This window comes from Mustelus asterias, chromosome 18 (assembly GCF_964213995.1).
Source record: "Mustelus asterias chromosome 18, sMusAst1.hap1.1, whole genome shotgun sequence".
Lineage (NCBI taxonomy): Eukaryota > Metazoa > Chordata > Chondrichthyes > Carcharhiniformes > Triakidae > Mustelus > Mustelus asterias.
In genome coordinates this window covers 58,418,290-58,435,021 of record NC_135818.1, presented here as the reverse complement: position 1 = coordinate 58,435,021, position 16,732 = coordinate 58,418,290, and the positions used below count along the sequence as shown (strand labels likewise).

General features: G+C 38.3%; 1 protein-coding gene across 2 annotated transcripts in view; it reads right to left on the bottom strand.

The window, feature by feature from the left end:
* The window catches only part of cdc42bpb (CDC42 binding protein kinase beta (DMPK-like)), a 181,123-nt gene that overhangs the window by 33,552 nt on the left and 130,839 nt on the right, over positions 1-16,732 (bottom strand). For both annotated transcript variants that reach the window (XM_078234073.1, XM_078234074.1), the window contains exons 13-21: positions 16,353-16,595; positions 11,476-11,586; positions 10,571-10,815; positions 8,877-8,982; positions 7,100-7,224; positions 6,854-6,959; positions 5,905-6,053; positions 2,270-2,367; positions 2,058-2,137 (exon numbers count right to left, since the gene is read on the bottom strand). In XM_078234073.1, the coding sequence (XP_078090199.1) occupies positions 2,058-2,137; positions 2,270-2,367; positions 5,905-6,053; positions 6,854-6,959; positions 7,100-7,224; positions 8,877-8,982; positions 10,571-10,815; positions 11,476-11,586; positions 16,353-16,595 (1,263 nt within the window). The remainder of the gene's footprint in view (positions 1-2,057; positions 2,138-2,269; positions 2,368-5,904; positions 6,054-6,853; positions 6,960-7,099; positions 7,225-8,876; positions 8,983-10,570; positions 10,816-11,475; positions 11,587-16,352; positions 16,596-16,732) is intronic.

The window sequence follows — 16,732 nt, the reverse complement described above, 5'->3', positions numbered from 1 at the left end:
TCCACAGGAAACACATACTTATTCTTAGCTGTTGCTCAGCAATTTGCAATTATAAAGTTAATGAACTGACAGTGAAAATGCTCACTAAGTTTTGTTGAACTCTAAAACCAATTTAATGTTAAAAGGAAGTAACAATGAAGGGGAAAAAAAGAAACAGATTCAAGGCAGGATGATTTTGAAGCAACATTTTTTTTACACCCTAGTATAGAATTGTGTCATTGCACACATTCACATTTTAAGTATTCATCTTTTAAAAGCTTTACATTATACAGTTCAGAACTGATACCAAAGACAGGACACAGCCACAGATATACAAGTAACCTCCCACCCCAAGCAATCTAATTGCATGACTGAGTTCTTCTGCTCTCTGTTGTTTGGCTATGGGACTTTGGCTTTTGCTTTTTGTAAATGTTGTATTTAAGTCTAGTTCATTAGAGGGCAAGCTTTAATATTGCGCACAAAGCACTTTCGTCGAAGAAATATGTTAAAATGAGGATGCGGCACATTTATCTTAAGGGATCTTCTAACAGAAGGAGTGGTACTGCTTCAATCATAATTTATTCTTAAACCTTCACCTATAACTGACTGAAGGAAGGATGCTGTCAGGTATGGTAAAAGATTTCCTTACATGTCTGTTCTTTATAAAGCAGGGCTTGATGGAAGATATCAAAGATTGAAAAGAGTAGGCAGCAAAACAAGAAGAATCATTGAAAGAGTACATTAAAACAATATTTTAGACAGGAGTCAACTGCACATCACTTAAGTTTCTGCAAATCCCAATACTCTAGGATGCAGATTAATTATCTGTACACTAAACGTCAAAATAGTTCTGGAGTTCAAATAAGTACCTGTGAAGCCCTTGCTGGAATCAGAAAATAGGAATTGATGGCTAAGTATTAACAAAGTTTGACCTTTACTGGATAAAACAGCCAAATAACACTGAATCTTTGCTTCAAATATATTATAATTTAATTGTTTAGATGAATTGAAACCATTAAGCACAATGACTGAACATCATTTCAAGTAATTTGTCCAATTTTATTTGAACTCCGTCTACAATTAATTGGCATTGCAATGAGACACAAACCTTTTCAAAAATGCCAACCTACATACTTAGTAGGCTGTTGAATTGCGTTATAATTTAGGCAAAGGATAATTCTATATTTTTTCAAGTACAATCACAATGGTAACTGCAGCTTGAAGTCATTGGGAAAAATGACTGTTTGAGTACTTTTTTTGAGTACTAATTTTCAAAGATTAGCAATAGTAATAGTAAGTACAGAAAGTTTCACGGAAAGCTACAGCAGAAATAATTAGGATGGAATAAGGAAGCAGAGTGAGTTCAGAGGGTCAGATTATGCAAGTGCCAACAAGTTAGGGTGACAAAGCACGCACAGAAACTTACTTCTTCCCAAAATGCTAGGAGAGATGATGTAGACGAAGAAGAAACAGAGCCCTTTGTGCAACAGATATGAGAAAAATACACTTAGTGAATTCCCTTTTGCAAATTCAAAAGTATTAATCAGGACACCATCTCTCACAAAGAGATTGCTGTATTTGGGCATAACCAATTTTGATCAAAAGAAGACCTTTATTTCATTTTTTAAAATGACAAATGTTTTAAAGGTTCTTGAAAGATGTCTGGAATTACCATATGCAATGTGACAAAGTGTACAAGTAGTTTAATTTGTTTTTAAAGTTCTAAAGATTATTAAGGACCACAGCTTGAAGAATGGAGTGTGGACTGAATCAACTGATTACAAAAATCAGCAAGTACACTTTTTTCTGGGCAACTAACCAGCATTTCCTGACTGAATCGTGCTGCTTTTCAACATATTTGACTTTTCTCTAACAACTGTGGCAATTTGCTGCAAAAGATTGCAAAATATATTCCGTGTAGATGTGGCAAGACTCTCTACTCCATGCAAATCCATTTTTCTGTCCTATTCTATACAAGATATCCAAAAATATCTACCCTGCTCAATTAAAACATATTAACCACCACAGATAAAATACTCCTAGGAGTTTGAATTTATCACTGTATAATGAGCACTTACTTTAAATCCCAAGTCATGTGGAATTGGAGAGGTGTTAAAGTAGTCAAAAATGGAATCCTGAAAATCTGGAAGTTTGAGACCTTGAAAAAGAGCAAGAACACAAAAAATTGCTTCCTTTAAAAATAAAGCTAACCATACAGATGTTTGAAAAAGCAGGGCTTTTGTATTTACAGCTCATAGTAAAGCTGTTGCATGCGGCAGATATCACTAACCTTTTTCTGTTCTGTTCCTGCTTTCCTCTAATTCTTTCTTTAAATTCTGTATCTCTTCTACAAATTGCTGATTCTTGGCATCTGCCTCCTTCAGTTTACTAAAATAAAAGGTTCATGATAGAGACAGAATGCAGAACACCAAGATGAATTCAAATCGACATAAAAGTTTCCAAGAAATTTGCCAAAGATTTTAACATTCAATATTTAACAGTATTTGCCAGTTACAAAAATCAAATGGAGATCTTGCATTTATATAGTGCCTTATTACAATCCAATGCGCTGCATAAGCAAAGAATTGTTGCCCTTTGTAAGGGCAAATGCAGCAACCAATTTCAAAGCAGCAGGAATCCACAAACTCAATAGAATTACAATCACCAGGGAAGTGGTATTGAGCAAATTGTTGGGGCTGTGGCTGAAGAATCCCCAGTTCTGGGTGGACTTCACCCAAAGGTCTTGAAAGAAGCGACTAATGCGATAGTTGGTGCATTGGTTTTAATTTTCCAAAGTTCCTTGGATTCGGGGAAGGTTCCGTTAAATTAGAAAGTAGCAAATGTAACCTCTTTATTCAAAAAGGGAGGGAGACAGAAAGCAAGAAACTACAGGCCAGCTAGCCTAACATCCGTCATAGGAAAAAGATTAGAAGCTATTATTAAAGATGTTTTGGCAGGCCACTTGGAAAAATTCATGGCAATCAGGCAGAGTCAACATGGCTTTGCATAAAGGAAATTAGGTTCTTTAAAAGAATTGCACGTGCTGCAGTTAAAGGGGAACCGGTGGATATACAGTACTCACATTTCCAGGACACATTTGATAAGGTACCACATCAAAGGTTATCACAATAATAAAAGCTCAAGGTGTAGGGGGTAACAATCTGGCATGGATTGAAGATTGGCTAGCTAACAGGAAACAGTTGGCATTAATGGGTCTTTTTCTGGTTTGCAGGGTGTGGCGAGTGGTGTGCCACAGAGGCCTCAACGTTTTACAATTTATATAAATTACTTAGATGAGAGCACTGAAGCTATTGTTGCTAAATTTGCTGATGACAAAGATAGGTAGGAAAATAAATTGTGAAGAGGATGCAAGGAATCTTACAAAGGGACATAGATATGTTAAGTGAGTGGGCAAAGATCTGGCATACGGAGCACAATGTGGGCAAACGCAAAATTCTCCATTTTGGCAGGAGGAATAACAAGAAGCTTATTATCTAAATGGTGAGAGATTACAGCTCTGAGATGTAGAGGGATCTGGGTGTCCGAGTGCCTGAATCACAAAAGGCTAGTACACAGATCCAGCAAGTAATTAGGAAAGCCAATCGAATGTTATCATTTATTCTGAGGGGAATTGACTACAAAAGTAGGTAAGTTATGCTTCAGTTGTACAGGATATTGGTGAGGCCACACAGAGTATTGTGTACAGTGTTGGTCTCCTTATTTAAGGAAGGATGTAAACACGTGAGAACATTTCAGAGAAGGTTTACCAAGCAGGTTGTCTTATGAAGAAATGTTGGAGAGGTTAGACTTGTATCCATTGGAATTAAGAGTAAGAGATGACTTGATGAAAATTTTTTAAAGCCTGAGGGGTATTAACAGGATGGATGTGGAGAGGATGTTTCCTCTTGTCAGAGGATCTAGAACAGGGGTCACTGTTTAAAAATAAGGGGTCACTCATCCAAGACAGAGATAAGGAGAATTTGTTTCTCTGAGGGTCGTGTGCTTGGAACACACTTCTTCAAAAGGCCATGGCCATGAAGCAGAGTCTTGCAATATTTTTAAGACAGAGTTATGTAGATTTCTGACTAACAAGGAGGTGAAAGGTTATCGGGATAGGCAAGTGTGTAGGGGTTAGGTTACAATCAGATCAGCCATTATCTACTTGAATGGTGGAACAAGCTCAAGTGGTGAGTGGCTTACTCCTGCTCCTAATTTGCATGTTCGTATGGCATAAACAGCCAGTTAATTTGACATTGGTTGTGCTGATTCACTTGAAGGGCAGCACCACTGCCAATGCAACATTCCCTCGCAGTGCCATGAAGTTCCAGTCTCTTCAAATCTAAATAATTTGATTTACGCCTCTTGGCTGTTTACTTTCCAATTGGTCAAATTTAGTTAACTTTAGTTCGCTTTAATTAACTTGGTTAAATTTCGGAAACAGTTATGCTTTTGGTACTTTTATAAAATGTTTAGAATGAATTTTTAAAAAAGTAGGCCAGACAGTCCCTCAAGTTTGAACCAGCATTTAATTAGATCTTGGCCAATGCACCTATCGCTCTGGGAAACCCATGGCGAGGGTGCACCATTGGCAGGACTGGAAGATCACAAGGTTTGCCGGTACCAGTCATGGAGAGGTGACTATTTGGCCCACTGCACTTGTTCCATTCGAATTCTAAATTGGAACTGAGAATCCCAAAGTATTCCCACTAATTTTCCTCTCCTCTGTAACTTCCTCCATTTTAAATGCTTTATCGCTCTTTTAAAACTGCAACTGTCTCTGCCACAATGTTTTCAACATCTCCATGTAAAGAAATTCATTTTAACCTCTCTCCTCAATCTCAGGTGACAATCTCCAATCAAAAATCCCTAATTACTGACTCCTCAAGTCAGAGTAAACCACCGCTCCCCATTCACCCCATCAAACCCTTCATAATCTTAAATATGTCTATTAAATTTCCTCTCAACTCCCTGCTCCAATGGAAATGATCTCAGTATGTCAAACTTATTTTCATAACAGCAATTTCTCATCTCTGGCATCATCGCGACAAGTCTGCTATATGCTCTGTAACTAATTTCCTTTCTAAAATGGGCAGACAGCACTCTTAACTGTGACCTAGCCATTACTTTGTATGCATCTCAGAACGGTTCACAGGGTAGATGCTGATAGCTTGTTTCCCTTGGCTGGAAAGTCTAGAAGTAGGAGATATTGGATAAAAGCTTGGCTATTTAGAATTGATTAGTGAAAAAATCTCTTCAAAGAGTTGCGAATTATTGGAATTCTCAACCCCAGAGGGCTATAAGTGCTTTGTCCTTGAGCATACTCAAGATCAAGATTTTTGTATCATCAGAGCACTGAGGCACATACAAATAGGGTGGGAAAGTGTGGTTGAGATCATCAGTCATGATCTAACCGAATGATGGCGCTGGCAAAAAGGGCTGTACGGTCTATTCCTGTTTCTATTTTAAAATAAAGTTCCATATATCCCATCAAAATAGCAGAAACATAATCATTTCAAGCCAAAAGCTGAAAATTTAGCTAAGTTGACTCTTCAAAAAGTGCAATGAAAAATTAGAGTGAAAAAATTTTAAAGCGTGTAAAAATTCAAATTGAAAGCCAAATAAATAGTTACAGGGAAAGCCTGCAAGATTTTGGAGCTGCGTTTATTAATTCTTTTGATTTATGGAGACTAGAAGAATGAATGGTTAAAGATAATGGGCAGGGTTTTCCAGCCATGTTTGTCCCGAAACTGGAAAATCCCGCCCAAGGTCAACAGATTCCGTTGAGTGGGATGGGAAAATTCTGCCCGGTATCTGTAGAGGCCTAGTCAATTCAGTGAGCAAAGCCATGGGAAATGAACAGCAGTGCTACTGAACAGATGCACCAATGTCCAGAATCAGTAACTAGTTTAATAATGGAAGTCATACCTCTCAAATGCCATGTTAGTAGCTTTCACTCTACTTAGCTCTTCCTGTACCAATTGCTTAGCACGTATTTCTGCTTCAAGGGCTGACTGTAGTTCTAACCTAGCTGACATATCCAACTTTGCGCTGCGTCTCACTTTCCACAGTGGATCCTGGAAAAGAATAACAAGACATAAGAAATTAACATATCAGTTTGTCTGGAAAATATTAATAATTTGGTAGATTTACCAGTCCAGCAAGGATGAGGAAGGTGAATTAACTTGTCTTTGAAACATCCTATATTAATAATGATCTCTACTGATAGCAATTAATGATGCTAATTTGGCTTCTCGTATTATAAAGTCCAGTAAATTCCAGGTGGCATCATCACCAATCACTTCTTAAATTCAATGAGAATGGTATATATATATACACACACACACATATATTATAAATATATGTATGTTATAAATGAATTCTACAAGGGGCATTGACAGTGAGGCTCTCCAACAGTTAAATGGCAATAGGCTTTTGTATTTTGCTGAATTGGGGTTACTATTCTAATAATGCACAAACAAGATCAAAGCACATTTTCCTCAAGTTGGAGATGGCTGGAAACTAGAATAATATGCCACCTTTCCAGAAATATTTTATGTTGCCATGTATTTGTATCATTATATAGGATTAGAGATTTAACAGTTAACTTTAATAGCATATCGCAATATATCGATATTTCAAAAAATTTTGATCAAGCATATCTACACATTAATTACAGGTAAAATGTTACCAGAAAAGCACATTTGTTATTTCATTTCGTGAGATTATTCACCTATAAATGGTGCTGCTTACAAGACTGTAAATGAATATTTCCAATATGAATTACGCTCATTAATATGCTCTAAACTAATATTCTTCCTTCAGCAAAAACAAAGTAAAAGATGATTAGGATTCAAGTAAACTATTACAATCATACCAGTGTTCTTGAACCTAGACTAGAATTGCGCAGTGATTCAAGTTCTTCTGTCATCTTGGATGCCAGAGCCTGTAAGTATCCTCTTGCGTCCTTCTCATCACTCACCCTAACAAAAAAAAAGTCTCCTTGTTACATAATGATTAATAATAACTACAGAAAGAATACACGATAACCTACAGAAACTGGAAGAAAGACAGTCTCGTAGCAATGAAACAGTTCTATTTTTAAACAGATACCAATACATACCACTGTATAATCTCTGCAATTTGAGCTTCCCAGTGAGCCACTGATTCTTTTCTGGCTGCGAGGTCTTGCAATTCATCTTCAAGTCGCCTGTTCTGTGTTGTAAGCTTGTCCACAAACGTACACATCTGAAAAACAAAACTTGTAATTTTTAAACTGTGAATGCACAAATATTTTCCAAGTGAATAGCTTATGAATGCTTTATGCGCACATATAGGATTTTTATAGTAAACATGCATTGAAGCAAGCATTATCTAATTCCAGCAAACACTCAATTATCATAGGAGCCTAAAAACTAAATGAGATTAAATGCTTAATGATCTGCTAGTCAATATGAGCTTGTTACAAGTCAGGCTATATTTTTTGAAAATATATAAATGCCTCAACCTGTCATTTTCTAAATTCCATGCATGGACATCTCCCAGCAGATATTAATGAACAACAATCGGGGGGGGGGGGGGGGGGGGGGGGAAGGAAAAAGGAGTTATCCACCTGAAATGTTGGGTAGAATTTAGTTCCTGGGATGGGCATCCCCCCACACTGGCTGGGGAACCACTGGAAGTCCTGTGCCACTTCTATCTGGGAGGCCAATGCTGTTTACTTGCAATTAACTGGCCGGTGTCAGGCATCACATCGAGTTAAGTCTCCAGTAGGGCGTTAATCCTAACCCCAAGAGCTGTTGGCCAAGTAGAAGCTGGCATCTCTCCATTGCCTGCAGTGCCATTGGGTGCAATGGCTGCTGCGGTTAATGTTCTGAGGTCTTCATCAGGGATAACTGCTGGATCTCTGGAGACAGACGAGTTGCAGGGAGGGTGTCACTGGCAAGGGCGTGGGATGGGGGTGTGGGGTGGGGGGGTCAGATGCAAGAGCAGGAAAATGACTTTCAGCAGCCCCTCACCTCACAGACATGCCCACCTGATCCCCCCTCCCTCACCATGCCCCCCCAGCAGGTTCCATTAAATTTTGCCCAATAACTATTTCTCTCTGCAAAGATTCTGCCAGACTTGCTGAGCATTTCCACCATTTTCTGTACTTAGTTTAGGCCCAGTTACTGCGCTGGCTGAAATGAACAATCCCATTCTTTATCATTAATTATACTAACAAAAAAGTAGTCACTAAAAGTAGAACTTAAAAAAGTAGTATTTTGTTTTAAATCCTTTGTAAACATGTTCAGCTAAATAGTTTACACAACAGTGTTAGCACCATATGAAAGGAGAAGACTGCAACTGTATGATTTAATAGAATTGTCAGTTATTACAGGTAACTTGTATATCCAGTACACACTGTATATAGTATGAACAGAACAATATTTGTTTTATCTGGGATTTTGAAATTCTACAATTGCGTAGGAAAAGTTAATTGATCTTAATTGGATTAGATCATATCTTCTGAATAATTCCTCAACATCAGCCCTATCTTTGCACTGCTATAACATTTTTCGAAGTTGTAGCTACAAATCCAGATGTCATCAACTGACCCTGCCAGGCAATAAAAATGGGTCAGCAGCAATGGGTAGTGCAGAGTAACCGATCAACTTACTGACACTTTTTGATGTACTTATTTCATAACAACAAATGGCTAGGTGCCTATCCAGAATGAATTCCTATCCAAACCCGGTCTTAGAAATGTATCTGATCGTACTTCACATCAAAAATGAATGCATGGATAATTACATACATTTTTGACATGAACACTTACCTGAATAAAACTTAAAACAGCACAATTCATGGATACAAGAGTGATAATATTGCTGAAATACACATCGAATGAAGTGACTTACTCGATCGTTCTCAACTGAAAATTTCTTGTTCTCTTCGATAAGCATGTTTCGCTCACATTCATACTTCTTTTTTAGCTCACCCAGAGTCTCTTCCATTTCATTGTGCCTATGCGCAAGATAGATAGATATATTCAGCATTTTTGTTAAATAGTCCTATTAATTGGCAATTCATTTGTCCAATTATACATCATGTGGGTCTTTTTTGCTGCAGCATTAGTCTCCATCTTATATAGATAATGATCCACAAGAGGCAGTTACAGCCAAAATCGAAACCTAGAGCTAAATGTGTAAGGTTCTTACTTGTTTGAACTATATACAAAGGTTCAGATAGAAGACAGATGAATCAGTCACAGCTTCACTACTTATTTTATAGTACAATTTTTGCATATATTGAGCATTATGGTAAAATGTGTACAGCTTATGGTTCAAAATATGTAATGATGTAATTGCAGCAATGCAGTTTTTTGTAATGTTAAAAGCAATTGCTCTTAATACTTGGCAGAAATATTAAGCAATTGAATTCTTCAAAAAAATCATGTTCATGGATGGATTAAGAATGAAATATATCTGAAGGCTGTAAACTTAACCCAAAACATTTGCAGACTCAATAGCTAATATCTCTTATTACACCACATTTGTTTTTGTTCAGTAGATTTTTGAATATTGCCAAACTAAGAATGGTTTACTGGAAGTTAGAGTCAATTGGGTTTGAACTTTGATATCAAAAGATCAATTTTGCTGCTATTTGGTGAAAAATAGCAAATTAACAGAAAACTTCTTCACAATTACAGCTTCAAATTTTAAAATAACATTGTTGACTGAATTAATTGAAGGACTCAATAAATGTTCCATGCTTTTGCATCAAAATATGGGACAAGAAGCAATATTTCCAAGTTTTCTTAATATACCTGAACATTGCAAGCCAAGATTTCATACAAGTACACAATGCACTGTATTTACACAGTACACAGTATTTAGTCTGACCTCCTTTAGAACTATAGAATGTACTTAGTATGCAACAAGAATACAAAAATATTGAAAATAAAGAACAAATAAGAGCAATATGCATGCATTAAACATATGTCCCAGTATTTTGCTGTTGTTTGGAGGTCAGCATATTCATTTGGATATGGAAACTAAATAAGTGAGGGCAAATATCATAGAATAGAAACCCTACAGTGCAGAAGGAGACTATGCTAGTTAAAAGCAGAGTTGTATAAATGTATGGAAGCAACCATCAAAAGAAGTCAAATGACGCCATGATCAACCAGAACACACACTACTCTCAACTACTTATTAAAATAAGGCCATGCCTACAGATCAGTTATTTCCTCCTCATTCCTGGTCTCTCCAATTGTGCTAAGGTCCTACCACTCCCCAGAAAGATTCTCCCTTCTTTGCCGTGGAAAAGCATCTAATCTGTGTTCTTGCCCATAATGAAATAAGAGATTGGAAGTACATCAATGTGGATTTAAATGGCCCATCATTTCATGGTACAGTACTTTACTGTTCTACCAAGAGCAGCCTTATCAAGGCAGTTTTCTAAGTGAGCTCTTCCCCTATTCTCCAGAAAACCGTTTCTCAAGCGTCACACATTATTTCCGCAATTGTTGTACTTGTATTTAAAACAACTAATAAGACAAGTAGAGTTCTTAGTAATTAACTAAGTTAAGTGCCTTTCTTTGGCTATTTACCTGTCTCTCTTGGCTTTCTCCAATTTGTCCTTTAGTATCATGACGTCCTTTTGGAGAGCTAAATGTTGGGCATCTGAATCATGGAGCTCCTTTTTAAGGTTCTTAATTTCTGTGCTGTGAGCAGCTTCACACCTCATCAGTTCCTCCTCGTAGAAAACCAGTTTCTTCTCCAGTTCTGCTTTCATCTTGGAGAGTTCTTGTTGATGCTGCAAACTGGACCCAGCAGCCCGACCTCCTTGCTTTAGCTAAGCGTGGGGGGGGAGAAAACAGTTGAAACTACTTTTCACATACAAAAATCCTTTCGTCTGGTGCCTCATCTCTAACACACCTCCTCTGGCCAAATTTGGTTGGAATATCCTACTCTGGGACAATGTCCCAGTATTTTGCTGTTGTTTGGAGGTCAGCATATTCATTTGGATATGGAAACTAAATAAGTGAGGGCAAATATCATAGAATCATAGAATAGAAACCCTACAGTGCAGAAGGAGGCCATTCGGCCCATCGAGTCTGCACCGACCACAATCCCACCCAGGCCCTACCCCCACATATTTACCCACTAATCCCTCTAACCTACGCATCTCAGGACTATAAGGGGCAATTTTTAACCTGGCCAATCAACCGAACCCGCACATCTTTGGACTGTGGGAGGAAACCGGAGCACCCGGAGGAAACCCACGCAGACACGAGGAGAATGTGCAAACTCCACACAGACAGTGACCCGAGCCGAGAATCGAACCCAGGACCCTGGAGCTGTGAAGCAGCAGTGCTGCCGTGCCGCCCTAATATAGTCTTTAATTAATTTAGGAGTGTGGTTTTGTTTTATATTTACCCTCTAATTCACCTATATTTTACCTTTAAATAAAAACATGATTTAGTTTTGAAAAGTAGTTTCAATATATTCTGACCTTCAATGATTCCACTTCACTTTCCAGTTGTTTGGAATATGTTTCGCTGTGTTCTCGAAGCTTCCTCTCCTTTGATGCTTCAGCGATCGAGTCTTCCAACTGGGCTTCCAGCTAGGAAGAAAAGGAAATACTCATTGCAAACCTGTCCATACACTCCATTTCATATTTCCCACCACAAAATTGATGCACAATCCTTTTGGCAGGCATTATAATCGATTACTTACTACGATGTTTCAGAAACAGAATCAAAATCATTTTTTAAACCAAATGAGAAAATGCTGGAAAATCTCAGCAGGTCTGGCAGCATCTGTACGGAGAGAAAAGAGCTGATGTTTCGAGTCCAGGTGATCCTTTGTGGCACAGCTTTGAAAAAGGGTCATCTGGACTCGAAACATCAGCTCTTTTCTCTCCTTACAGATGCTGCCAGACCTGCTGAGATTTTCCAGCATTTTCTCTTTTGGTTTCAGATTCCAGTATCCGCAGTAATTTGCTTTTATCCATTTTTAAAAACAGCCTTGGATTAAACAAATAATTAAGAATTGTTTATTCCACAAACTCTCTTTTACAGCTTTGGGAGATTATGAAATGATCTTGGAGGTAAAAAAAATCTGAAGTGGTACAAATAGGTTTGAGTGCTCAAACAATTTTAAAAGGTTGAAAACAATGTAGCGAAGAGCTTTATGCTGCATTTTACAATAGAATTTAAACACTGCAGTTCTATCCTCGGTAAAATTACTCAGATTCGAAATGCTTTTGCCATTTACCAAGTGACAAGATTGCATTGTCTTAATGAAGTTAAATACAGCTCACTACAATTCAGATTACGAGTTAAAATTAAGGCAATAAAATGTCACCTTCAATAAGTGGTGAGACTCAAATTGCTAAGTATTTAAAACAAGAGTAATATTTTAACAAACTTGGATTAAAATCAAAGCAGAGCACAAGAACACAAGATGTAGGAGTAGTACATAGCCTGCTTTGCCATTCAATATGATCATGGCTGAACTTGGGTTTCGACTTTATTTTCCTTTCCGCTCCCCCTAATTCACCGAGGGGCCAAAAATCTGTCTTTCACAGCCTTAAATGTTTTCAATGATGGAGCATCAACAACCCTCTGGATAGAGAGTTTGAGTGAAGTAGTTTCTCCTCATCCCAGTCTGAAACAATTGGCCGCTTATCCTAAAACTGTGTTCCCCCCCCCACCGCCCCCCCGGCCTTGTTTAAGACACACTAACCAGTGGAAACAGTCTCTGAGCGTCTCCCCATCAAATCCCCTCAGAATTTTGTAGCTTTCAACGAGTTCTCCTCTCAATCTTCTGAATATTAGAGAATATAAGCCCAACTTACTTAGCCTTTCATCATAGAACAACATCTTCATCCCAGGCACCAATCTAGTGAACTTCTATGATATCGCCTCCAATGCAAGTATATATCCTTTTCTAACCGAAACTGCACACAGTATGCCAGATATGGTCTCACCAAAATCCTTTACAACTGTAGAAAGACCTCTTTATTCTTGTGCTCCAATTCGCTTGCACTAAAAGCCAACATGCCACGTGCCTTCCTAATTGCTAGCTGTGCCTGAATGTTAACTTTCTGCTTTCCTTGTTACAAGCACAACTAAGTCTCTTTGAACATCAACATTTACAAGTTTCATACCTTTTAAAAAATATTCTGCTTTTCTATTTTTACGAACAAAGTGAATAACTTAACACTCCCTACATTGAAATCCATCTGCTATTTCGTTGCCCTATCACTTAACCTATCCATATCTCTTTGCAACTTCTCACGTCATAGAATCATAGAAATCATAGAAACCCTACAGTACAGAAAGAGGCCATTCGGCCCATCGAGTCTGCACCGATCACAATCCCACCCAGGTCCTACCCCCATATATTTTACCCACTAATCCCTCTAACCTACGCATCTCAGGACACTAAGGGGCAATTTTAGCATGGCCAATCAACCTAACCCGCACATCTTTGGACTGTGGGAGGAAACCGGAGCACCCGGAGGAAACCCACGCAGACACAAGGAGAATGTGCAAACTCCACACAGACAGTGACCCAAGCTGGGAATCGAACCCAGGTCCCTGGAGCTGTGAAGCAGCAGTGCTAACCACTGTGCTACCGTGCCGCCCGATTGCTTATCTTCCCACCTACCTTGGTATCATCAGCAACTTTCATACATTGCTCTCTAATCTCTTCACCCAAGTCACTAATATAGAATGCAGATAGCTAAGGCCCCAGCTCGAATTATTGCAGCAGTCCAGTACTCACTGCTTGGCAACCTGAAAAAGTAGCAGTGTCCTAGGGTAAACTATCTTTAGCTGCTTATCAAGGACCTTCCCTCTATCATAAGGTGAGAAGTTGGGACTATCGCTGATGACTGCACAACGTTAATCACTATTTATAACTCCTCAAATCCTTAAGCAGTCCATGTCCAAATCTAGCAAGACCTGGAAGATATCTAGGGTTGGCCTGACAAATGGCAAGTAACATTCGCGCAACACAAGTGCCAGGCAATGAGTGCAGCTCCATCAACACTGAAAAGGCTCAACACCATCCAAGACAAAGCAGCCACTTGATTAGTACCCCTTTCACAAACATTCACTCCCTCCACGACCAACTAACAGCGGCAGCAGTGTGTACCATCTGCAAACACACTGCAGGAACTCATCAAAGCTCCTTCCAAACTCGTGGCCACTAGCATCTAGAAAGCAAGGGCAGAGATACCCAAGAGCAACACCACTTGGAGGTTATTCTCCAAGTCACTCACCATCCTGACTTGAAAATATATCGCCATTCCTTCAATGTCACTGGGTCAAAACCTCCCTAACAGCACTGTAGGTGTACCTGCACCCCAGGGATTGCAGCAGTTCAAGGCAGTTCACCACCACCTTCTCAAGGTCAACTAGGGGTGGGCAATAAATGCTGACCTAGCCAGCGATGTCCACATCCAGTAAAAGAAAAGAAAAGAACCAATTTTGTGATCGATGAAGTTCAAATGAATAATTAAGACTAGATACTTTGCAAGGTAAAGTATACTCCGAAAGGTAACATTATTTTGTGTTCTGGGACTACTGAGGGCAATGGTATTGCTGTCTTTCTGCTCGTCCGTCCACTCTCAAACTCAGAACAGCAGATCCATCAACATAAATATGAAAAACATTATACCATAAAAATGACAACAATTTCCACTAGGACGTGCACCATTGAATTATGCTTTGAGATTAAATTGCAAAAGCTCAAACAACTTGATGCCTGGTTATTTATTTATTAAGACTATCTAGTAGAGCATTCGGTAATTTTTCAAGTGATTAAGCTGTGGCCCACTACAGTATGATTTAATATTTGAATATTTAAATGTTAGTACTTAAAAGCAGCATGGTGCAGAGACTAATAAAGAAGTAATAGCTAGACAAATTAGATTTAGCCAGAATACTGTTTACTTGCAAAACTCTCATAATTGGAGAGAACTAAACAAACAATAATGATCTTGTGTAAATCAAACTCATCGTTACATTAGCTTCCTCTCAATGATGCTGCCATATACATTGCCTTCCCGTAACAGTTCTTTTGTACTGGAGTATATTGATCACATGAGAGCTTGGTCAGAATTTAATTGATCTTTTGTAAATTTACGGGCCAGGATTTTACAGCCCCTCCCCGCCGGTGGGCCATTGATGTTTGTTTGAAGTAAATGGCAATTTAAATGGCCCATTGTATCTGCCAGGGGGAGACATGCCAGACAGAGCCATGAAAGCCTGGTCATGGTCTTGCTTTCCATTGGTCATTACTGTTTGAATTCTAATTCTCGGAAGGGATAATGGTGTGGAAGATATCCGGAAACACTGAGGGACACACATCAACTGTTGTCCTTAACATTATAAAATGAAGCTAGAAGAATTGGGAAAAATGCATTTATAATTTCTTCAGAAATATATCCAACTATTCAACTGAATTGAAGTTAAGAGGCCATCATTTGTGTTTGTCGATGAATGCAGGTGTGCAATGAAAATAGCTATGGTATCTGGAATCAAGATTGCAGTGATTTAAATTTTGAAAATCTTTTTTCCACAGTAACAATTTTTTTTAGATAAGCTTGCTTACTATCGCCTTCAATTGTAATGTTTGTCTGATAAGGAGCACTTAAGTGAACAGTTCAATGTTTTTCTCTGTTTCAGTGCTCTGATGTGGCACATGAAGATAGAAAAGAGAAAAAAAGATCTAAAGCTCAATAGTATAACACAGATACAATGTGACTAAGTGAAGCAATAGTCAAATGGAAAAGAACAGTCTGAGGAACTGCAGCAAGAAAGATAGTATATTTGAATGAGAAACTGAGGGTCTGATCTCTTTCTACTTCCATCCAGTCAAACATCTCCAACACCCTCACATAATTAGTTCTGCTGTGTTCAGTTCTTTGATATGGCACCAAAACAAAGTCGATTTCTTCCAGGATGAAGAAGCATGCACTAAATGCTTTGCACGCTTGCCAAAAGCCAATGTTAAGAATTCAAATTGTCAAACAGTTGAGGAAAGCTATGTTTGACAAGTTGAAAAACAAATCAATTTACAAATGACAATTGGCAACAGGCTCATTATTCTATCCCTTTCATTGTTCCTCCATCTACTGTGCTCCTTTTGCTTTTTTTTAATACTTTTGGTGCTTTTTCCTAGCCCATGAACTGTTTTGTCCTTTTAGGACTTATTTATTTGAATGAGAGATCAAGAAATAGTTTCTGACAAGTGTCAAATTAATACATAGGATCACTACTTGTAATGCAGAGATCAGTATTTTCTTAACATTTAAGTACTCAGGTCTAACGTAAAGTGGAACTATGAATATATTCTTTTAGTTTGTTGGTGACTTACCTCCTTTCTGGTCCTCTCTGCTTTCCTGATTTCTTGACGCATTGTGTCAATCTTCTGCATAGCCACTTCCAACTCTTCCTCTTTGTCACGAAGATGTCGGGATAACTTTTGTTTCTGTGAGCGCAACTCTGCCATCCGTTCGTTGAGTTCAGAGAACTCCTGCATTGCAATTTTCCTCTGCTGATGTGCATCCTTTAATTCCTTGGTTTGGGATTTTTGTCTTTCAAGGGTTTCAACAAGTTGCTATCAAATTTATGGGTCAGAAAGACATCACATTAATACTAAAAATAAATTTGCAGAATTTAAGAATTTGCTACAACTTAAGTGGTATTAAACTACAGATTCCAATTTCAAACTGGCACCTGTCAAACTGAATGAAG